At 39.9% G+C, this 16,735-nt stretch overlaps 1 protein-coding gene across 1 annotated transcript in view; it reads left to right on the top strand.

Annotated features, from left to right (window-relative positions):
* dlgap1a (discs, large (Drosophila) homolog-associated protein 1a) overlaps positions 1-16,735 on the top strand; it is a 203,941-nt gene that overhangs the window by 183,651 nt on the left and 3,555 nt on the right. The window contains exons 7-11 of the mRNA XM_036556772.1: positions 1,162-1,562; positions 3,809-3,888; positions 9,293-9,711; positions 10,887-10,978; positions 13,780-13,932. Of these exons, the coding sequence (XP_036412665.1) occupies positions 1,162-1,562; positions 3,809-3,888; positions 9,293-9,711; positions 10,887-10,978; positions 13,780-13,932 (1,145 nt within the window). The remainder of the gene's footprint in view (positions 1-1,161; positions 1,563-3,808; positions 3,889-9,292; positions 9,712-10,886; positions 10,979-13,779; positions 13,933-16,735) is intronic.

Here is a 16,735-nt window from a genome sequence, read left to right as displayed (position 1 = left end):
TTCTACCCACTGCTTCATTTATGCAGTGACCCAGTTCCAGGAATGGTGGCATTTAGGTTTGTGTGAACGAACAGAGAGAATAGTGAATAAGGCGAGAGAGAGAGAGAGAGAGAGAGAGAGAGAGGAGAGAGAGTGAGAGAGAGAGACTGTCATTTTTATATTCTGGCTTGCTCCAGCTTGCCCTCTTGTGGGTGTTTCACTGTAACTGCAGTAGACAAATGGAGAAGGCTGACTTTTTCCATCGTTGTGCACACAGATGTGCACATGCTAACACTTGCTGTACTGCACAGACAATCTGGATTAGCTCATGTTTAGTTTGGGATATGAGGCTTTACTCTCGCCGTACAGCGAAGGCCTTTAAACAGAGGCTGTGCTCAAAACAAAACAGTATGTGTTTTCTGAGAGAGTCTACAAACAGCAGCTGCTATGGTGGTGTTCTGCTTAAACCACATAAATATCTACCGTTTTAACAGCTTTATATTATGATGAGCAAAAAAAAGGCCATATTACACAGTAGTAATAATACATATGGCTGCAAGCGGTAATCTGCGGGGTCCAAGCGAAATCAGCTTAATAAAGTGTCATAGAATGGACCAGTAAAACGCACCAAAATTACTTGGCATAAAATGTCTTTACGTGAACTTGAAAATGAAAAGTTATGAATGCTTCTGCCTTCTCCTGTAAAATTACTCTTTTGGACATACTCGTTTTTGGAAAGTGAACAAACAGATATGAATAGTTTTTAAGTTACTTTAACAGTTATGTTATTGTTCTTCTCCTCTAAGGTTTTATAAAATATGAGATATTCAGAGATACGAGACCAAAACAACCATTTGTTGTTCAACTATTATAAAACGGATAGCAGCAGTTCTAAGATCTGATTGGTTAAGCCATGTTTGAAGCTGTTGGAAATTACTTGACATACACACATATGACTGCATGCATCAACTGAATTTTGTGTTGGTGCCATTATTAAAAATCATTGTGCCAGTCATGAAAAAATCTTTCACCATTATATTGCTTGGTAACCATAGACTACAGTTAACAAACACTGGTTTACAAGAGAATTGTTTATTATTGCCTTGCATGTTTTTTTTGCTATATTAACATACTGTATAAACCTGCCTGTCTAATCTCATTACTGCCTGTGTTTTGCTGCAGTGTCGTCATGTATCACCACCTATAAGAAGACTCCTCCCCCCGTGCCCCCACGCACCTCCACCAAGCCCTTCATCAGCATCACAGCCCAGAGCAGCACCGAGTCGGCGCAGGACGCCTACATGGACGGCCCGGGTCACCGGGGCGAAGTCACACTGCACTCAGGCCTCAGCAATTCCACCGAAAGCATCGACAGCATGAAGGCTCTGACCGCGGCCATCGAGGCGGCTAACGCGCAAGTCCATGGCCCGGCCAGCCAGCATGTCGACAGCAGCATGAGTACCTCCGTGCCCCTACCCATGCCCCTCCCACTACCTGTCCCAGTGCCCATCCCAGTGCCCACGTTGGAAGACAGCCACAGAGATGTCCTGCGCAAAGGCCGCTGCCTGTCCATCGGCATCCAGGTGAGATTTAGGGGTGTCATAATTAGGGCCATTAAACGTGTCTATGGATAAATATCAAATGGCTGTCATTTATGTAGGGAATTATGCAACTAATTAAATTACACCTTCTACACCTAAATAGTGCAATAAATGTGAAAAAAGGGAGTTGTGTAGCCTCGGCTGAATGCCAAGTCACTTTCTATTGCACATATTCAAGAGCAGAAGTCGAGATTTCAAAAGAGTTTCCATAGTTAGGCAATGGGAATGAGTGAAATGTCATTACATACCAGTGTTTAGCCCATAAACCTGTTAACTCATTTCATAAGTAGCCTTTGTTTGTCACATTACCACATCTTTCAAAATGATAATTTCTCCTATACGTGTTTTAATGTTATGTTAGCGGTAAGCTAGCAGAGATTGACAAGAGTATTTTTTGGCAGCCTTACTTTAAATATAAATACATGAAACTTGTTAAAGATATTCCATGTATTTTATCTTAAACTTGAACAGACATAAACATATCATCGTCTGTCACTTTCTAATCATGTTGTTGATTAATTGACGTATAAGGCTTTCTGTCCAGCTCCTGAAGTCCTAAAGGATGGGACAGCTGGCTTGGCTGTTTCTACCTATACACCATGGAGGAAAATTTCCTTAGGCTGTTTCCAGATTTTAACCCTCCCATTTCAAACAAAACTCAACAATGAAATGAATATTACCACAGAACTTAGACAGTTTATCTACAACACACATGAAAGGATTCTATACATTCAAAAGTGAACTAAAAATTGGGTTGTGATGGTGTTGGTGAAATGGGTAAGGAGGTAACACTTTCTATGAATGTCACCTTTGTAAGCATCTATAAACACATTCATAACATGTTATAATGCATTCATAAGGCATTATAAACATAGCTATAAATATTTATAAAAATGCATTATACGTTATAGCCATGTTTATTATGCATTATGAATTGTTAACATAATACATTATAAGGACTGATCATAACAAATTATAAGAGCTCATAAGTGGTATTTGTCCGCTCTAAGTAAAGTGAAGCGTACTGTACTAAAGCCTCCTCCAGTGTTAAGAGTGAGGCTTCAAGTTGAAGGATTTACTGAAGGATTTACTGAAACACTAAAACATTCACAGTAAAGCACATTACAGGCTTCAAATGGCAGAGTTTAAACTAGTGCTGCCATCAGTGTTTTACCCAATGTGGGAAAGGTAATGTACACCACCGTTAGCTTGGTATTTGTCTTTACTTTACACTCTCCAAGCTGGGACTGACTTCTTTGGCACTGACAGTATAACATGTTATTAACACTATTTATAATGCATTATATTAACAATTCATAATGTATAATAAACATGGCTATAAAGTGTAATTCAGTGTAATTCTTTTTTATGAATACTTATAACCATGTTTATAATGCCTTATGAATACATTATAACATGTTATAAATGTGTTTATAGATGCTTACAAATGCGACATTCATAGAAAGTGTTACCGGTAAGGATTAAGTTTGCTTGAGGTCCTGGAGTGTCCTTTGTCCAGGTGCTATTCTGTGATTTTATTTCCATATGGATTGGCCATGTCAGTGCTTTTTTCCCTCCAGTCTCCCCTGAAAAAAATTACAGGCTGAATTACCTACATTTCTTTTAACCAAACTCAGCGGCGCTCTGACTCAGAGTTGGTCTGGTCCAATTTAAGTATCTTCCAGATACATGTCACCAAGATTTTCCAGGCAGATGACCTGGTTTTGCTACTTGCCAGTGTCCTAGCATGCGTATCCATATTAAACACTTCCCAAACTGTAAAACGAGTGATGCTTTTAAAAAGTCTCTCAACCATTCACTCTTTCTTGGTGGTAAAACTTTGTCTCTATCCTCTGCACTGGGAGAGTATTAGCAGTCAAGTAAAGTCAGTCCGAAGAGTGAGATCCCACAGGCTGATTAAGGGGGTGATTATAATGGCAGCTACAGACATAAAGCATTGCTTTTCTGTACTGTCAGTTCTATCAGTTCCTTAAACCGACACTCTGAAACTCTGGATTGAGAGAAATGTTGGGAGCGCTTTAACAGACGCGTTTGGATGCTGCATCTGACAAAGTGACTAAACTTCTTTATATTTGTGCCTCGGAGTGTCTGTTACAGATCCAGGTGGCTTTCTCTGTCCTGACACAGAAGGAGATAAGGCTTTTATCTTTATAGTATCTGTCCATGATGTACCCCTAGTGATAGAGCTGGTGTGTTGTGTAAAACAGGTGGACGGCCCAGAAGATCAGGAAGCAGAGGACCAGTCAAAGTTCCAGTCAGTAGGAGTCCAAGTTGAGGACGAGAGAAGGTGAGTTAGTTTGTGTGTCAGTTAGGTGTGTAAAAATGCACTGACGTGTGATTATGCGTCAGTATAAAGGCGGTTTCTGAACTGCATACATTTTGGAATGTTGGAATGGATTATAATTGATTATAATAATATTCAATAAGGTATGTTTTTACACATTTTTTGACCAAAATAAATTGGTATGTTTTTTTTTCTGGCATAAAAATGTAAAAAAACAAAAGCTGTTTTACAGTCATATACAAACGTTTAGGCCACACAGGTAAGTTCTGCTGGACTCTTCTGCTGGATTCTTTGACTTGTAACAATAGTGGACCCATTTTTGGTGCTATATAGAACCTTTTTTGAAATTGTTTTTCCAGGAACCATATACAATTGTTTTACCATCACAGAGCAGAACAGTTTGACCACACAAAGAATCATTTATGCATTCAAATGGTTCTTTGGGTGTTCATGTTTCTATCTAGAACCACTGCTTTGACCAGAGAGCCCAGTTGTTTGAGTGAGAACACACCTCTGTACATTTTAATGCACGATTACTGTTTATTTGCTGAATTTAAATTACTGGGAAGAAAATAAAACGGTGCAAAAGCTATGGCATGTTTTATATTTATATATCTCAATATTTTTGTTTTTTTTCCGTTATATGTTATGTAGTATGCGAATGGATAGCCACATTTAAGTTAGTCTCCTGTAGAGGAACATCAGAGCGTGGATGCATTGACAATGTATGACCCTCCCCCTTCCTGCGAGCTTTATTCTGATTGGATGCACCTAGATGCCTCGATAACGGTGATTCCCACAGAAGATGATACATGAGACCCTTAGGAGAGATCAAGGGGCATGTAGGCCATACAATTTAAAATTTCGATACACTACAGTTTCAGTACAGTTTTAAATTTGCTGTATGTATTGAAATTGTCACACGTTTAGTGTGTGTATACATAACCGTCAGGGCTGTGCTTAAACTTTTTCAGCATGTAGCACTGGTGCTAGGAAAGTTGCTAGTGTTGTAATACCGAAATAAAGATATATGTATAGTTATGCTTAGGGCTGGGCGATAAAACGATAACAATAATTATATATAACTTTCCTTGATAGAAATATAAGAAATGTTTGATAAATGTTAGACCATTCTCACACTTCTGCATTCTAGCGACAGCCCTGGTTGCGTTTTCTACTGCCAGGAAAGCGACACTACTCTGCTGTCACCACAAGAGGGCGCCTTCCGTTTTTTCGACATGATTAGAGAGGGAGGGAGCGACGAGTAAAATGAGTCGCCAAATATACTTCGGCCGTGTTTGAAACGTGGAGTTAGACGTGCCCTGTTTGAGTGGAGTGATCGGCAGTCTGTTCTCCTGTGACCTAGTGTGAGTGACGAGATACGTGGCATAACTGTACTGGCCCAGAGCAACCTCACCTCTTTCCTAGCATCCTAGCAAGCTTTAGCAGCGTTAAATCACGTCTGCTTCTCACAAGTACAGCACTGTTACAGCGCTTAGTCATATTTTACTATTAGTGCATTCCCAAGCAACACAAGTGAAACAAAGAAGTGGGTTCATGCAAGATACAGCCCTGATTTAAATTAAAGTAAACTGAAAATCCTGTGTGTGGCACTAAGGAGCGGGAGAACGCTGGCTAACTTGAAGCAGCGCTCTGTCACTCGCACAGCACTGCCAAATTGATGTTCCTGTAGATAAAACAAGACAAAAAAACACCGATTTCAGTGTAAACGTACCTACAAGGAAGACATTGTTTGTCTAGTGCAAGAAAATTTCACTGCAGTTAAAGCTTTTACACAGCAAGCGTCAGATATATTGTGGTTCTGTCCCCTTAAAACTACAACAGCATAGAGAAATCCAAATGTCTGCTAGCTTGTGTTTGAATACTGTGATCCGTCATTGACATACCGAGCCAGCTAATGTTGGCTGTTCGTACTAAGCTGATGTTGTTGAGAAACTAAACAGTTTAGCACTCATCACCATCACCACAGCTAAAAACTATTTGTTTTCTTTTTAATAATGAATATTATTACATGAATATAAAAATCAAGTGTTCTGTGTATTAAGCAGCTGTTTGTCCAGCACTTGTGTACGCCCCAGGTAGTAAAAGCAGTCTGCTGTGGTACTGTGTTTCCCTCTGTGTAGCTCTCTGACATTTTCCCTCATACTCTGCACACACACCGAGGAGTGAATGTGTGTGTGAGAGTGTGTGTGTGTGTGTGTGTGTGTGTGGACAAAATGCTCCTGACTTTGTAAAGTGCTTTTAGTAAAAGCTTCATGTTTATTTTTTTTAAACCACAAAAGCAAACCAGTTTAAGGTCAGGATTAGGTTTGGTATTAGGCTTGTAAAAAATCTTTTTGATACGTAAACATTTGTAAATATTCAATACATATGGAACTTTGCATTACATATAGATGCTTATAGATGCTTACATGTGTAATACACATGAAACCTACTATCATTGCCTATATTTCTCCTCGATGCCCCCAGCCATCACATGGATTTGTTAAATTCCATCAACAGCGCGCTTGAGTTAATATAATGAAGCACTAATTAGCCAAACCAGGTATTGGATAACTACAAATAAAACTTCCTCAAAGAGAAGTTTGGAAAGGCTTAAATGGAAAATGTTGACAGACGTAAAATTAGCACTTACTGTATTAATACTGTTTGTAGAAATGCTTACTGTCCAGATGAACTTTTTAAATCTAAATATCTCAGATTACTTTTATTTTGTGAAGTGCATGTGTGTGTATGTGTGTGTGTGTGTGTGTGGGGTGTGTATATATATATATCTCCATTTTTTGTCGTTTTTCAGTTTTTGACATATTTTGAAAAGGCCTCTTATTCTTTACATTGTGTTTGTAAATTTTATGATGAATAGGCCACAAAGGAAACGGCCCAAAATGACTTGGGAAAACGGTCTGGTTCCATTGACTTACATTAAAAGTAAAGTAGGTTTTTTTCCTTTTCCTGTAAAGTTACCTTTTTGGAGATACGAGGTTTTCTTCCAACAACAGCGAAATATATCTATATATGGCCTGTGCAAAAAGTATGGCATATTTATTAATATACACAAAAATGCCAAGTTTTTTCCCGGTACAGTATGCGTTAGTTTCACTTAGAAAACCTTAAAACATGTATTTGATTGAGGAAACATTTTCATATGACAGTATGGGACACATAGATTTTATATATGCATTATGTAAGTGCTAGCAGATATATGATACATAGGGAGCATGTTAGTATTACATCTAGGTACTTGCAAATGGAGTCTATATATGACCCCGATTCCTGACATTGTGTAAAAATAAACCTGTGTGTGTGTGTGTGTGTGTGTGTGTGTGTGTGTGTGTGTGTGTGTGTGTGTGTGTTTGGTTAGTGACCCCACTAAATGCATGGCAGTGTGATGAATCATAATGCTGACTCACAGGTGGTCTTTGCTGTACAGTGTTCTCAGCTGAAATGTCAGTAATTACAGTACTGCCCTGGGTTCTGCTGCTGCTATACTGGGACTTAATTTTAGCCCCCGCCCCAGTCCCACCGAGCTTACCCATACCGTCTGCACTTTTAGAAACTTTGATTAGTCATAGGTAAACCACACGGACAAAGCACGAGCTTATTCACCTTTCAGGTACTTTATAACTTTTTCACTGCTACAAATTGGTATCTTGGCAAGTGAAAGTATCTTATATATAGACAAAATGTCAAATATTTCTCATTTTGAAATTGTAAGTATATTAGAACATTCATTAAAACATTTTTGAACAATTTTACTTAATTTAAAAATACATCCCATAGTAAAAAAATAATTTTACTTATTTTAATATATCGTGAGGCATGTCAAGATCACTGTGTGGCAATATTATAATCATATATTTTGCCCATATCGTCCATATTTGGCATCCCTGTAGGATGGAGGTCCCTGTGCTTGCTCACTGTAGCTGGGAAAAGCTGTAGCTGGCTCTGCTCCAGTGCTGGCACTTCATCTCTATTGTTTATGACACAAGTGCCAAGTTTATTGTTTTCTGGAATAGGACTCTTTCTGGCTCGCTGAGACGGTTGGATCGTTCCCAGCTCTTTCTGTTTCTTCAGGATGGAATTACATTGAAGAGGTGTTACAGTCTTGTCATGGTGTTAGTTTTCACACAAAACTGACTTTGCAAAGCATCGGTAACAATGAGAATGTTTCTGCTGTCAAAATCAAATTGTCTGACCTGAAATGTTTCAGTCTTGGAGTTGGATGTTGCTTTTTACATGCGAAGCACCTGATGAGCCTTGCTTGTGTTTAGCAGGTTGATGATTCACCATGAGGGGGCGCTGTTAGCAATAAGTAACATTTGTGCATCATCATAATCATCATCACTTCTGTATATGTATTATATGTGTGATATATATATATATATATATTTCCCATGCTCAAGAATACTTTCCAGTCAGAAAGTAACAAAATACATAATCAACAAAACATAACACAGAACACACACACACCTCCACGGTTCCCACAGCTAGTGGGGGGGATTTCACTGACCACGGTATAGACTCGGTTAGCTTAGAGGCCGGCCCAGGAAGTCTCAAAGGCCAAAAATGTCCTTAGCCACAAAGTGGTAGCATTTTCCTGCAGCCGAACACCACCAGTCCAGGCAGCCTCATAGCTGCAAGGTGGCAGCGCAGGCCTCGTAGCTGCGGCGTAGCGCTGTTCAAGCAGCCAAACACTACGGTCCAAGCAGCCCCACACCTGCAATGCAGCGTCAACCAAGCAGCCAGCCCAGGCTGCAATGTCACGTCGATCAGGTCCCCAGTCCAGAGAGCCTCTTAGCTGTGATACAGCATCACTCAAGCAGCCGGTCCACGCTGCATTATAGCTGTGATGTAGCGTCACTCAAACGGCCAGCCCAAGAAGCCTCTGAGCCACAGCTGGAAAACCGCTCTCAGCCACTATCTCAGTGGATATGATTGCAAACTCCTCAGCCAGCAGGGAAAACATCAAAACATACCCACAAACAATACAAAACAAAGGAAAAACCCATGTAATGCGGCAGCCATATTGCACCAGCATACTTACAGTGGAGCACACGCACATGCATGTGTGTTACTGAAATGAAGAAAACTGGTACATGTGGTAATGTAATATGTAATCATGTAAACAAGAAAATACTGTTATAATTTGTTTTACGATATTGCCCAGATACATTGACATTAGCCAATTTTCTGCTGTCGAAAAGGGGTCTTACAGTGATGTACTTAGGATGTAGTTTTACCGCAGTTAAAGCACCCAACAATAAGATGCTGTGTTCATTGCTTTTCAAGGTTTAGTAAAGAGAATAAATGATGTCAGAAAAATCTAACTGACCTCACAAATGTCTGAATATGCTGAGAATTAATGTTGTTTTTTAATTTTTTCTAGTCATCGGCGGTTCACGCGCTCCAACAGCGTAACGGCGGCAGTGCAGGCAGACCTGGACACCCCAGATTACTCCCCGGCTGATTCTCCAGACGCAAACATCCTGCCCTCAGGCTGCCTGTCCCGGCAGTACTCTCGAGACGCGGCCACTTCCACAGTCAGCATCCAGGGCTCAGGGAACCACTACCATGCTTGCACCTCTGATGACTATGAGGATGTGGGTTTCGACCCCTCCATCCTCCCCCCACCAGACCCCTGGATCGACAGCGTGACGGAGGATCCCCTGGAAGTGGTCAGCCGCTCGGTGTGCCAGCGGGACGGCCGCTGGTTCCTCAAGCTGCTTCAGGCCGAAACCGAGCGTATGGAGGGCTGGTGCCGGCAGATGGAGCACGATGAGCGTGAGAACGAGTTGCCTGACGAGAGTGAGTCTTATAACACGCAAAGCGCTTCCTAGTTAGTAGAGCTGCAGCTACCAAATATTTACATAATCAATAATTACATATTAATTAACTGACTAACCATACCTTCTTTAGTTCCTCTCCTTTTCATCCCGTTTGTGTGACGAGCAATTTCTTCTTTGGTGGTGTCGCGAAACATTTGAAGCTTTATCGCCCCCTATGTTTCCTGTAGTGAATTACAGTCTGTCAGAATGACTGTGTACATAGAACACTTACAATACACAACACATTAACAATAAAAATCCACATTGTGACTTTGTCAGTTACTCTTTGCAGTACTTATAGTTACAGTTAAAAGCAAAGGTTTGAAGACCCCCAGTCAAATGACATGTTTAAGTGAAAATAATAACACATCTTGTACGGGGTAAAGACTTAAATATGACTTTTTCCTGCAACTTTTAGTGCATAGTTTTATATTGGAATAAATAAAACATAAAATGCAAAATATTAATACATTTTGCACAGCCACATTGTATGTTTTATTTTTGTTTTCCAATATGTTAAATTCAGCAAATCAGCTGAAACAGTAAATGTGCTTTAAAATATGCAGAAGTGTGTTTTCTGTAGAGACTGTCAATTTATTTTCTCTTAGAAAAATAAACAGAAAGTCATTTTACTGGGCGCCCAAACTTTTGCATACAGTTATATCTGCTTTAACCCTTTAAAAGTCCATAGGTATTAATGTTGTTTTGCTAAAAAAATGATTTATTTACATACACAATTACATTTGCTTAATTATATCGTTCTAAATGTAATCATGAAAAACCACAAAAAATATGCAATTGCAATTACAATTTAATTGTGTACACATTTATATATATATATATATATATATATATATATATATATATATATATATATATATAATATGATATATATATATATATATATCCATATTATTGTAGATAATTATGCAGTTAATTATAGTGTGTGTTTGTGTGTGTGTGTGTGTGTGTGTGTGTGTGTTTGTGCGTGTGTGTGTGTGTGTGTGTGTGTTTGTGTGTGTGTGTGTGTGTGTGTGTGTTTGTGTGTGTGTTTGTGTGTGTGTGTGTGTGTGTGTGCGTGTGTTTGTACGTGTGTGTGTGTGTGTGTGTTTGTATGTGTGTGTGTGTGTGTGTGTGTGTGTGTGTGTGGAGCAGTCCTGGGGAAGATTCGGAGCGCGGTCGGTAGTGCCCAGCTGCTGATGTCTCAGAAGTTTCAACAGTTTCGAGAGCTGTGTGAGGAGAACCTGGTGAGTGAGCCCCACTGCCAAATGCACAGAAATAGGGGTGCAACGATTATTCGACTTAGTCGACTAAAATCGACGACCAAATTAGTTGGCAACTAATTTAGTAGTCGATTAGTTGGTGACGTCATTACGCGTCTTTCTCTCGCTCACTAGGAGAGTTTTGACATTGCCGCTCACTGGAGAGTTACCAGCAGCGCGATGGCTGCCTCAAGAACAAAATCCTCAAAAGTGCGGAGCTAAACTTGGAAAAAAAAGGTTGTCAGTTGTGCTTTTTGTAAGCCGACCTTAGCTGGCATGGGAGCCCATCCTCTGTAGTGTAGCATCTGAAGAGGAAACTTGTCAGCTCACTGGATGAAGAACATATCTTGGGAAGATATGCTGCGTTCCAAACCGCATACTAGCATAATAACGGTTACAGTTTTAAACACTGCATCATCGTCTTAGCGTCGAGGCTACCGGTGCATTCAGTTTCGGCGAACACAGGAGATCATTTACACACAGGTTTCTGTTCTCTGCGAACGTTTAGCTCCACTCCCTACAGTTTAAGGAGGTAGCTCTCCGTGAACACACAGGGTAGCTGGACAAAGGGTCACCATTAAAATGAAATGTTTAGACTAAAATCGTTCAAATTTAACTGTTTATAGAGAACAAGTTTTCCACAAACGTTCGCCACTTTCCCATCCGCTCCATCAGAGTGCATCTTCTGTCCAGCGGGGAGTATCTGCTCTCAGAGGAGAGCGAGACTCCCACAGGAGCACGGAGAGACGCTGACTTTCCTCTGTTTCAATAAAGACCTGTGATTCTACAATGTAGTTGCAGCAAAGTGTAGACAGACAACAGAATGCACAGATCACAGACTGCACTGTTTACATTTAACATTTAAATTTAGATTTAAATGTATTTGATTAAAGAAAAACTGATTTAGTTTTGTTATATTTTATTGCTGCTACTTTGCACATCCTTCATTATAAATTTTGACAGGAAAAATATATTGGAGTTTTTTTTCTTTCTGTATTAGCAAAAAAAAGTTCATTAAAACAGTGAATTGCTGAATGTTATTCATCTTTATTGTCTTCACTGTTAGTTAGCAAATATATAAAACAATCCCAAGCTAAATTTAAAAGCTAAAAACTACATAAAAGTCATTTGGTAATGTAGCGATTCATAATCCGAGTAACCGATTATTCGGTCAGTGATGCAGTGTGATCAGTAGGCTTGTTCTGTGCAATGTCCCGTTATCCAGTTCCACCCCCTGGCGATCATCAGTTGACGAATAGGACTTTTTTAGTGTTACGGCTTTCCAAATAAAGAAATAAATAAATAAAAAATAAGAGAGACACTTTCCTGGTTAATATCATTAGACAATATCTATGTACGTGCACCACCAGCGCACCATGGCTGCTCCTAATCCTAACCTACAGTCTCAGAAACTTCTCAATCAGTATTTGTGGTATCTTCCTCCAATACCTTGTTTCAGCACTGCACTGCCTGCTAAAACTGGAGTAAACAAACACGATAGTATTTTTTTTTCAGCTTTGAAACTTTGAACTTTGTTCTTGTTCAGTTTTTGCTGCAGGTTTAGTGAACCACACTTTTACATCTGTTTTCTTAAACTGATATGGCTGAAGCTTACCATGTTAACAGTAGCCTGCAACCTAACTTCTTATTGACTATTATTGTTATTATGCTATTACAACTCGTAACCTGGAACCAGAATACATCTAATATCGGCCTGTACAAGGAAAATACAGATTATAAGACAAAAGCCATGAACAGCATGTTTTCTGACATTAAAGTCAATCGTCTTGCAATCTACTATCGATTTGCGATACTGTCATCACTCAGCCCAAGCTTAGTGGGCAGCGGGCCGGATTCAGTAAAACTCAGGAGTAATCTCTCATTACCTCCGTGGTATATTCAGTCATAAAAGAATAGGGATGCTAACAAGGAAATGCATATTCCTGGCCAACACTCAGCGTCTGTTTGGGTGCCACACAGAACATCTGATGTTAAAGAAAAACAAAAATCAGAAAAGTAGAACAATGATTAAAAATACTTTACTGTTATTAAAAATAACAGTAACCATCGTATTATCTTATTCCGCTGTCGTTTGAATGTATTATGGTCCTTTTCTTCATAATAAGCAGAAAAAAATCGCTAGTAATAAGCTGATGTCTCGGTAGGTAGCTAGCTAAATTTCTTGTTACACCTTAAATGGTGAATTTAAGGTGAAATGGGAAAAATTTGAATGAGAAGCTGGTGAACAGCTGACTTCAGCTTCATATGACTGAAGAATTAGGGGTGGGTGATAATAAATAACTGTCGTATCCCCCTCTCTGAAGGCATATGATTCCCTAAATGTAACTAAAGCCCAGCAGTGAGGAGCTGAACTTTACCCTCCTCTGCTGTCACTGCAGACTGGCAGGGTCGCCTACAGAGCAGTGCTAGTAGCTGTTAATGAAGTAATGTTCTTTTTATGTGTCCCATTTCAAAGGGTAGGATTTCAACCACAAGGTGACACTCAAAACAAGGGGTAGGGTAAAAATAAAAAATAGAATTGGGCCTTTGACTCGAACTCGCAGCCTAAAAATTCAAGACTTGACTCAGACTTGCTCCCCAGAGACCCAAGACTCAAAAATCAACTTGTGACCATCTTTAGTGCCTCGTATCACTGAAGCCCTAAAGCAAGCCAGTAATCCTTGTTTATGAATGAAGAAATGTATCACCACAGCGCTATTTGCTCTGCTCTGGCCCAGTGTATTTAACTGTATATCTCCCTTTGTGTCCCTTTCCTGGTCCTCCAGAACCCTAACGCTCACCCTCGGCCTGTGGCGCAAGACCTGGCTGGTTTCTGGGACATGCTACAGCTGTCCATCGAAAACATCAGCCTGAAGTTCGACGAGCTGCACCAACTCAAAGCCAACAACTGGAGACCCCTCGACCCCCCTGAGAGAAAGGTACAATGAACTCAGCCCAGGGGAAAAGAGAAAAGTCCAGCCCAGGGGAAAAGAGAAAAGTCATGGTCATTATGCCAAAGGGTGCAGGGAAACTACATGACTTTATTTATTCATGTGCATGCTTTAGTATCGCAGTGTTGGGTTGATTTGAACATTTGCATTCAGTGTTAAGGGGCTTGGCAACACCGAGCTTTATGTGCAGTCACAACATACTACATCGTACTGTATTACTGTGCTTTGACGTCATTGCTGGTCAGAAGCTGAGCAAGTCTTGGCATATCCTCTCAAAGCGACAGTTTGATGACAAATCAGTTTTACAGTTTCCCCCTTACCTCAAACGTAGTCCGGCAGGCCAAGGTGTCCAAAATGAGCTTTTTTTAGTTTTGCACTGGAGCTATGAGGCTAATGTAGCCACCAGCTAATGGAAACTAACCTCAATTTGAATCATACAAACTTCTCATCTGAATCATCGACTTGCTTGACTTGCAAATGTGGTTTATTATACTGTATGATGAACAGTTGTCTATGAAACTGAACACAAGTACGGATAAAATGGTGTTTAAGATGGGTTCTACTACTGTTTTTAACTATGTGAGGTGCTTTTGTCCATTTCTATGCATAACTTGTTGTCATACAGTGCTAGAAACATCACAAGCAAGTCTATTTGAGATTGATATTAATGAGATTGTTGGGATTATTTATTACACTCAGGCCAAAATGAAAAGCTCAGTCATTGCTAAATCTGTTAGGAGTAGTATCAAGAGTAAGATTTTCTAGTTTAAGCCTAGACCCCGCCCCCCACACCGTTCTTTATGATGATGTATCTTGAAGGTGGGAGGAACATTTGCAAAAACTACATATGCATTGCAGTGGATTTTTGGGCTTTTTTTGATATATTTATTTATTTATCTATCATCTTTGGTGGTGAATGCAGAAGGAAGGGAGAATATCTTATTGCAGCCGTAAAACTGTTAACAACATTAGCAATAATAAAATTGTCTTTTAATAATAATTGAAATTAGAATGCAGTACTCAAATGATAGGAATAACTTATGAGATAAAGAGGACAAGAAGCTAAAAGCTAAAGTTTTCAGAGTAGCTACCTAGCTATCTAGATACTTTACCTCATTTTTGACATATTTTTTCTGGCTGAAATGGTGAAAAACTTCGTCTCATGCATCAATTTTGTACTAAATACAGATAAAATTTTTAGATGACCCTAGTAAGAGTTAATGTTACACTTTTTTAAAAGAACATGGTTCTTCAAGGGTTCTGTAGTAGAGAAAAAGGTTCTATATACCATGAACACTCAATGAACCCTTTGCATGATTATAGTGTTCTTTGCATCATGAAACGGTTCTTCAGACTGAGAATGTATGTGGTTTTATATAAAACCTTTTTAAAAAGGATTCTGTGTTGCACCAAAAAGGGTTCTGCTATTCCTATAAGCTTGAATCATAACAATAGCATAACAATAAAACCCTTTTTGAAAAGATTCTGTATAGAACCATCGACAGCACATTCTCTATCAATCTAAAAATACATTCATGATGCAAAAAAACCCTTTAACCATTGAAGAACCATCTTTTTTACAAGTGTAGTTTGGTTGTATTTATTGACTTATAGATTTGTAACTAGGCTAGCAGTCAGTATTAGTTGATGCATGCTAGATATTGGAGTGAGAGAACATGAAAATGCTATAAAATTGTGAAATCTGTCAATCAGTTGAGGCTGACAGATACAATGCTGCACTTCAGAACAACATAATACAACAAATAACATACTAAACTCCGTAATGCCGATTTAACCATAGGTTCAGGGTAGTGTTAGTATGATGAGAGCAGTTTGCTCAGTGCTAATTGGTGAGGAATAAGCCTCTGTTCCTTATTAGCTACCTTAGCTGCATGGCTCCAGTACAACACGTACAGATACCAAACGTGTCTTGACTGCCGATTGACTACATGTGGGGTAAGGGGAAATTATGTATATTTGATTTTTCACTAAACTTTCGCTTTAGATAAGACCTTCATGAAAATCATTGTTCTTTGCTGTGGAGACTGACCGTTCGATGGGTGAATGTTTGCCGTTGCTGCTCTGCCTTTGCCTGTCGACCATGTCGATGTTAGTAAAGTTAGTCTTGTTGGTCATTCTGATTCTCATGGCTGTAAATGTTTTTGTTTTGTTTTTTTTTCTCATTCACTCTTGATTTGCTGACATCCTCTCCGTGTTTTGTTTGTTTGACAGTGAGCTGTTTTCAGAAGTCATTCCATCCAGGCACTCATCACTGAGGGGGGGGCACCGCAGACCCCCCCCGACCCCGAACTCGTCCCTAAACCCTCGCCGGGCTGCTCCCTCCCCCACACACGCGGCCGCGGGCTAGCCCTAGCCGCGGCTGGCCGTAACGCTATGTGTGTGCAGGTGTGCCACGTCTCGGTCGCTTTCTCTCTGTCTCTGTCTGTTAGGGCTGGGCGATACAGCCAAAAATCTTCTTACAGTCTATTTTTCCATATCATTTAATAAACCAATCAGCCATAACATTATGACCACGTCCTTGTTTCTAGGCTCATTGTCCATTTTATCAGCTCCACTTACTATATAGGTGCACTTTGTAGTTCTACAGTTACAGACTGTAGTCCATCTGTTTCTCTGATACTTTGTTAGCCCCCTTTTACCCTGTTCTTTAGTGGTCGGGACCCCCACAGGACCACCACAGAGCAGGTACTATTTGGGTGGTGGGTCATTCTCAGCATTGCAGCGAAACTGACATGGTGGTGCTGTGTTAGTGTGTGTTGCACTGGTCTGA

Source organism: Colossoma macropomum, unplaced genomic scaffold (assembly GCF_904425465.1).
Source record: "Colossoma macropomum unplaced genomic scaffold, Colossoma_macropomum, whole genome shotgun sequence".
NCBI classification, from domain to species: Eukaryota; Metazoa; Chordata; class Actinopteri; order Characiformes; family Serrasalmidae; genus Colossoma; species Colossoma macropomum.
The sequence above is the reverse complement of the archived record's forward strand: the minus strand, read 5'-3'. Positions and strand labels throughout refer to the sequence as shown.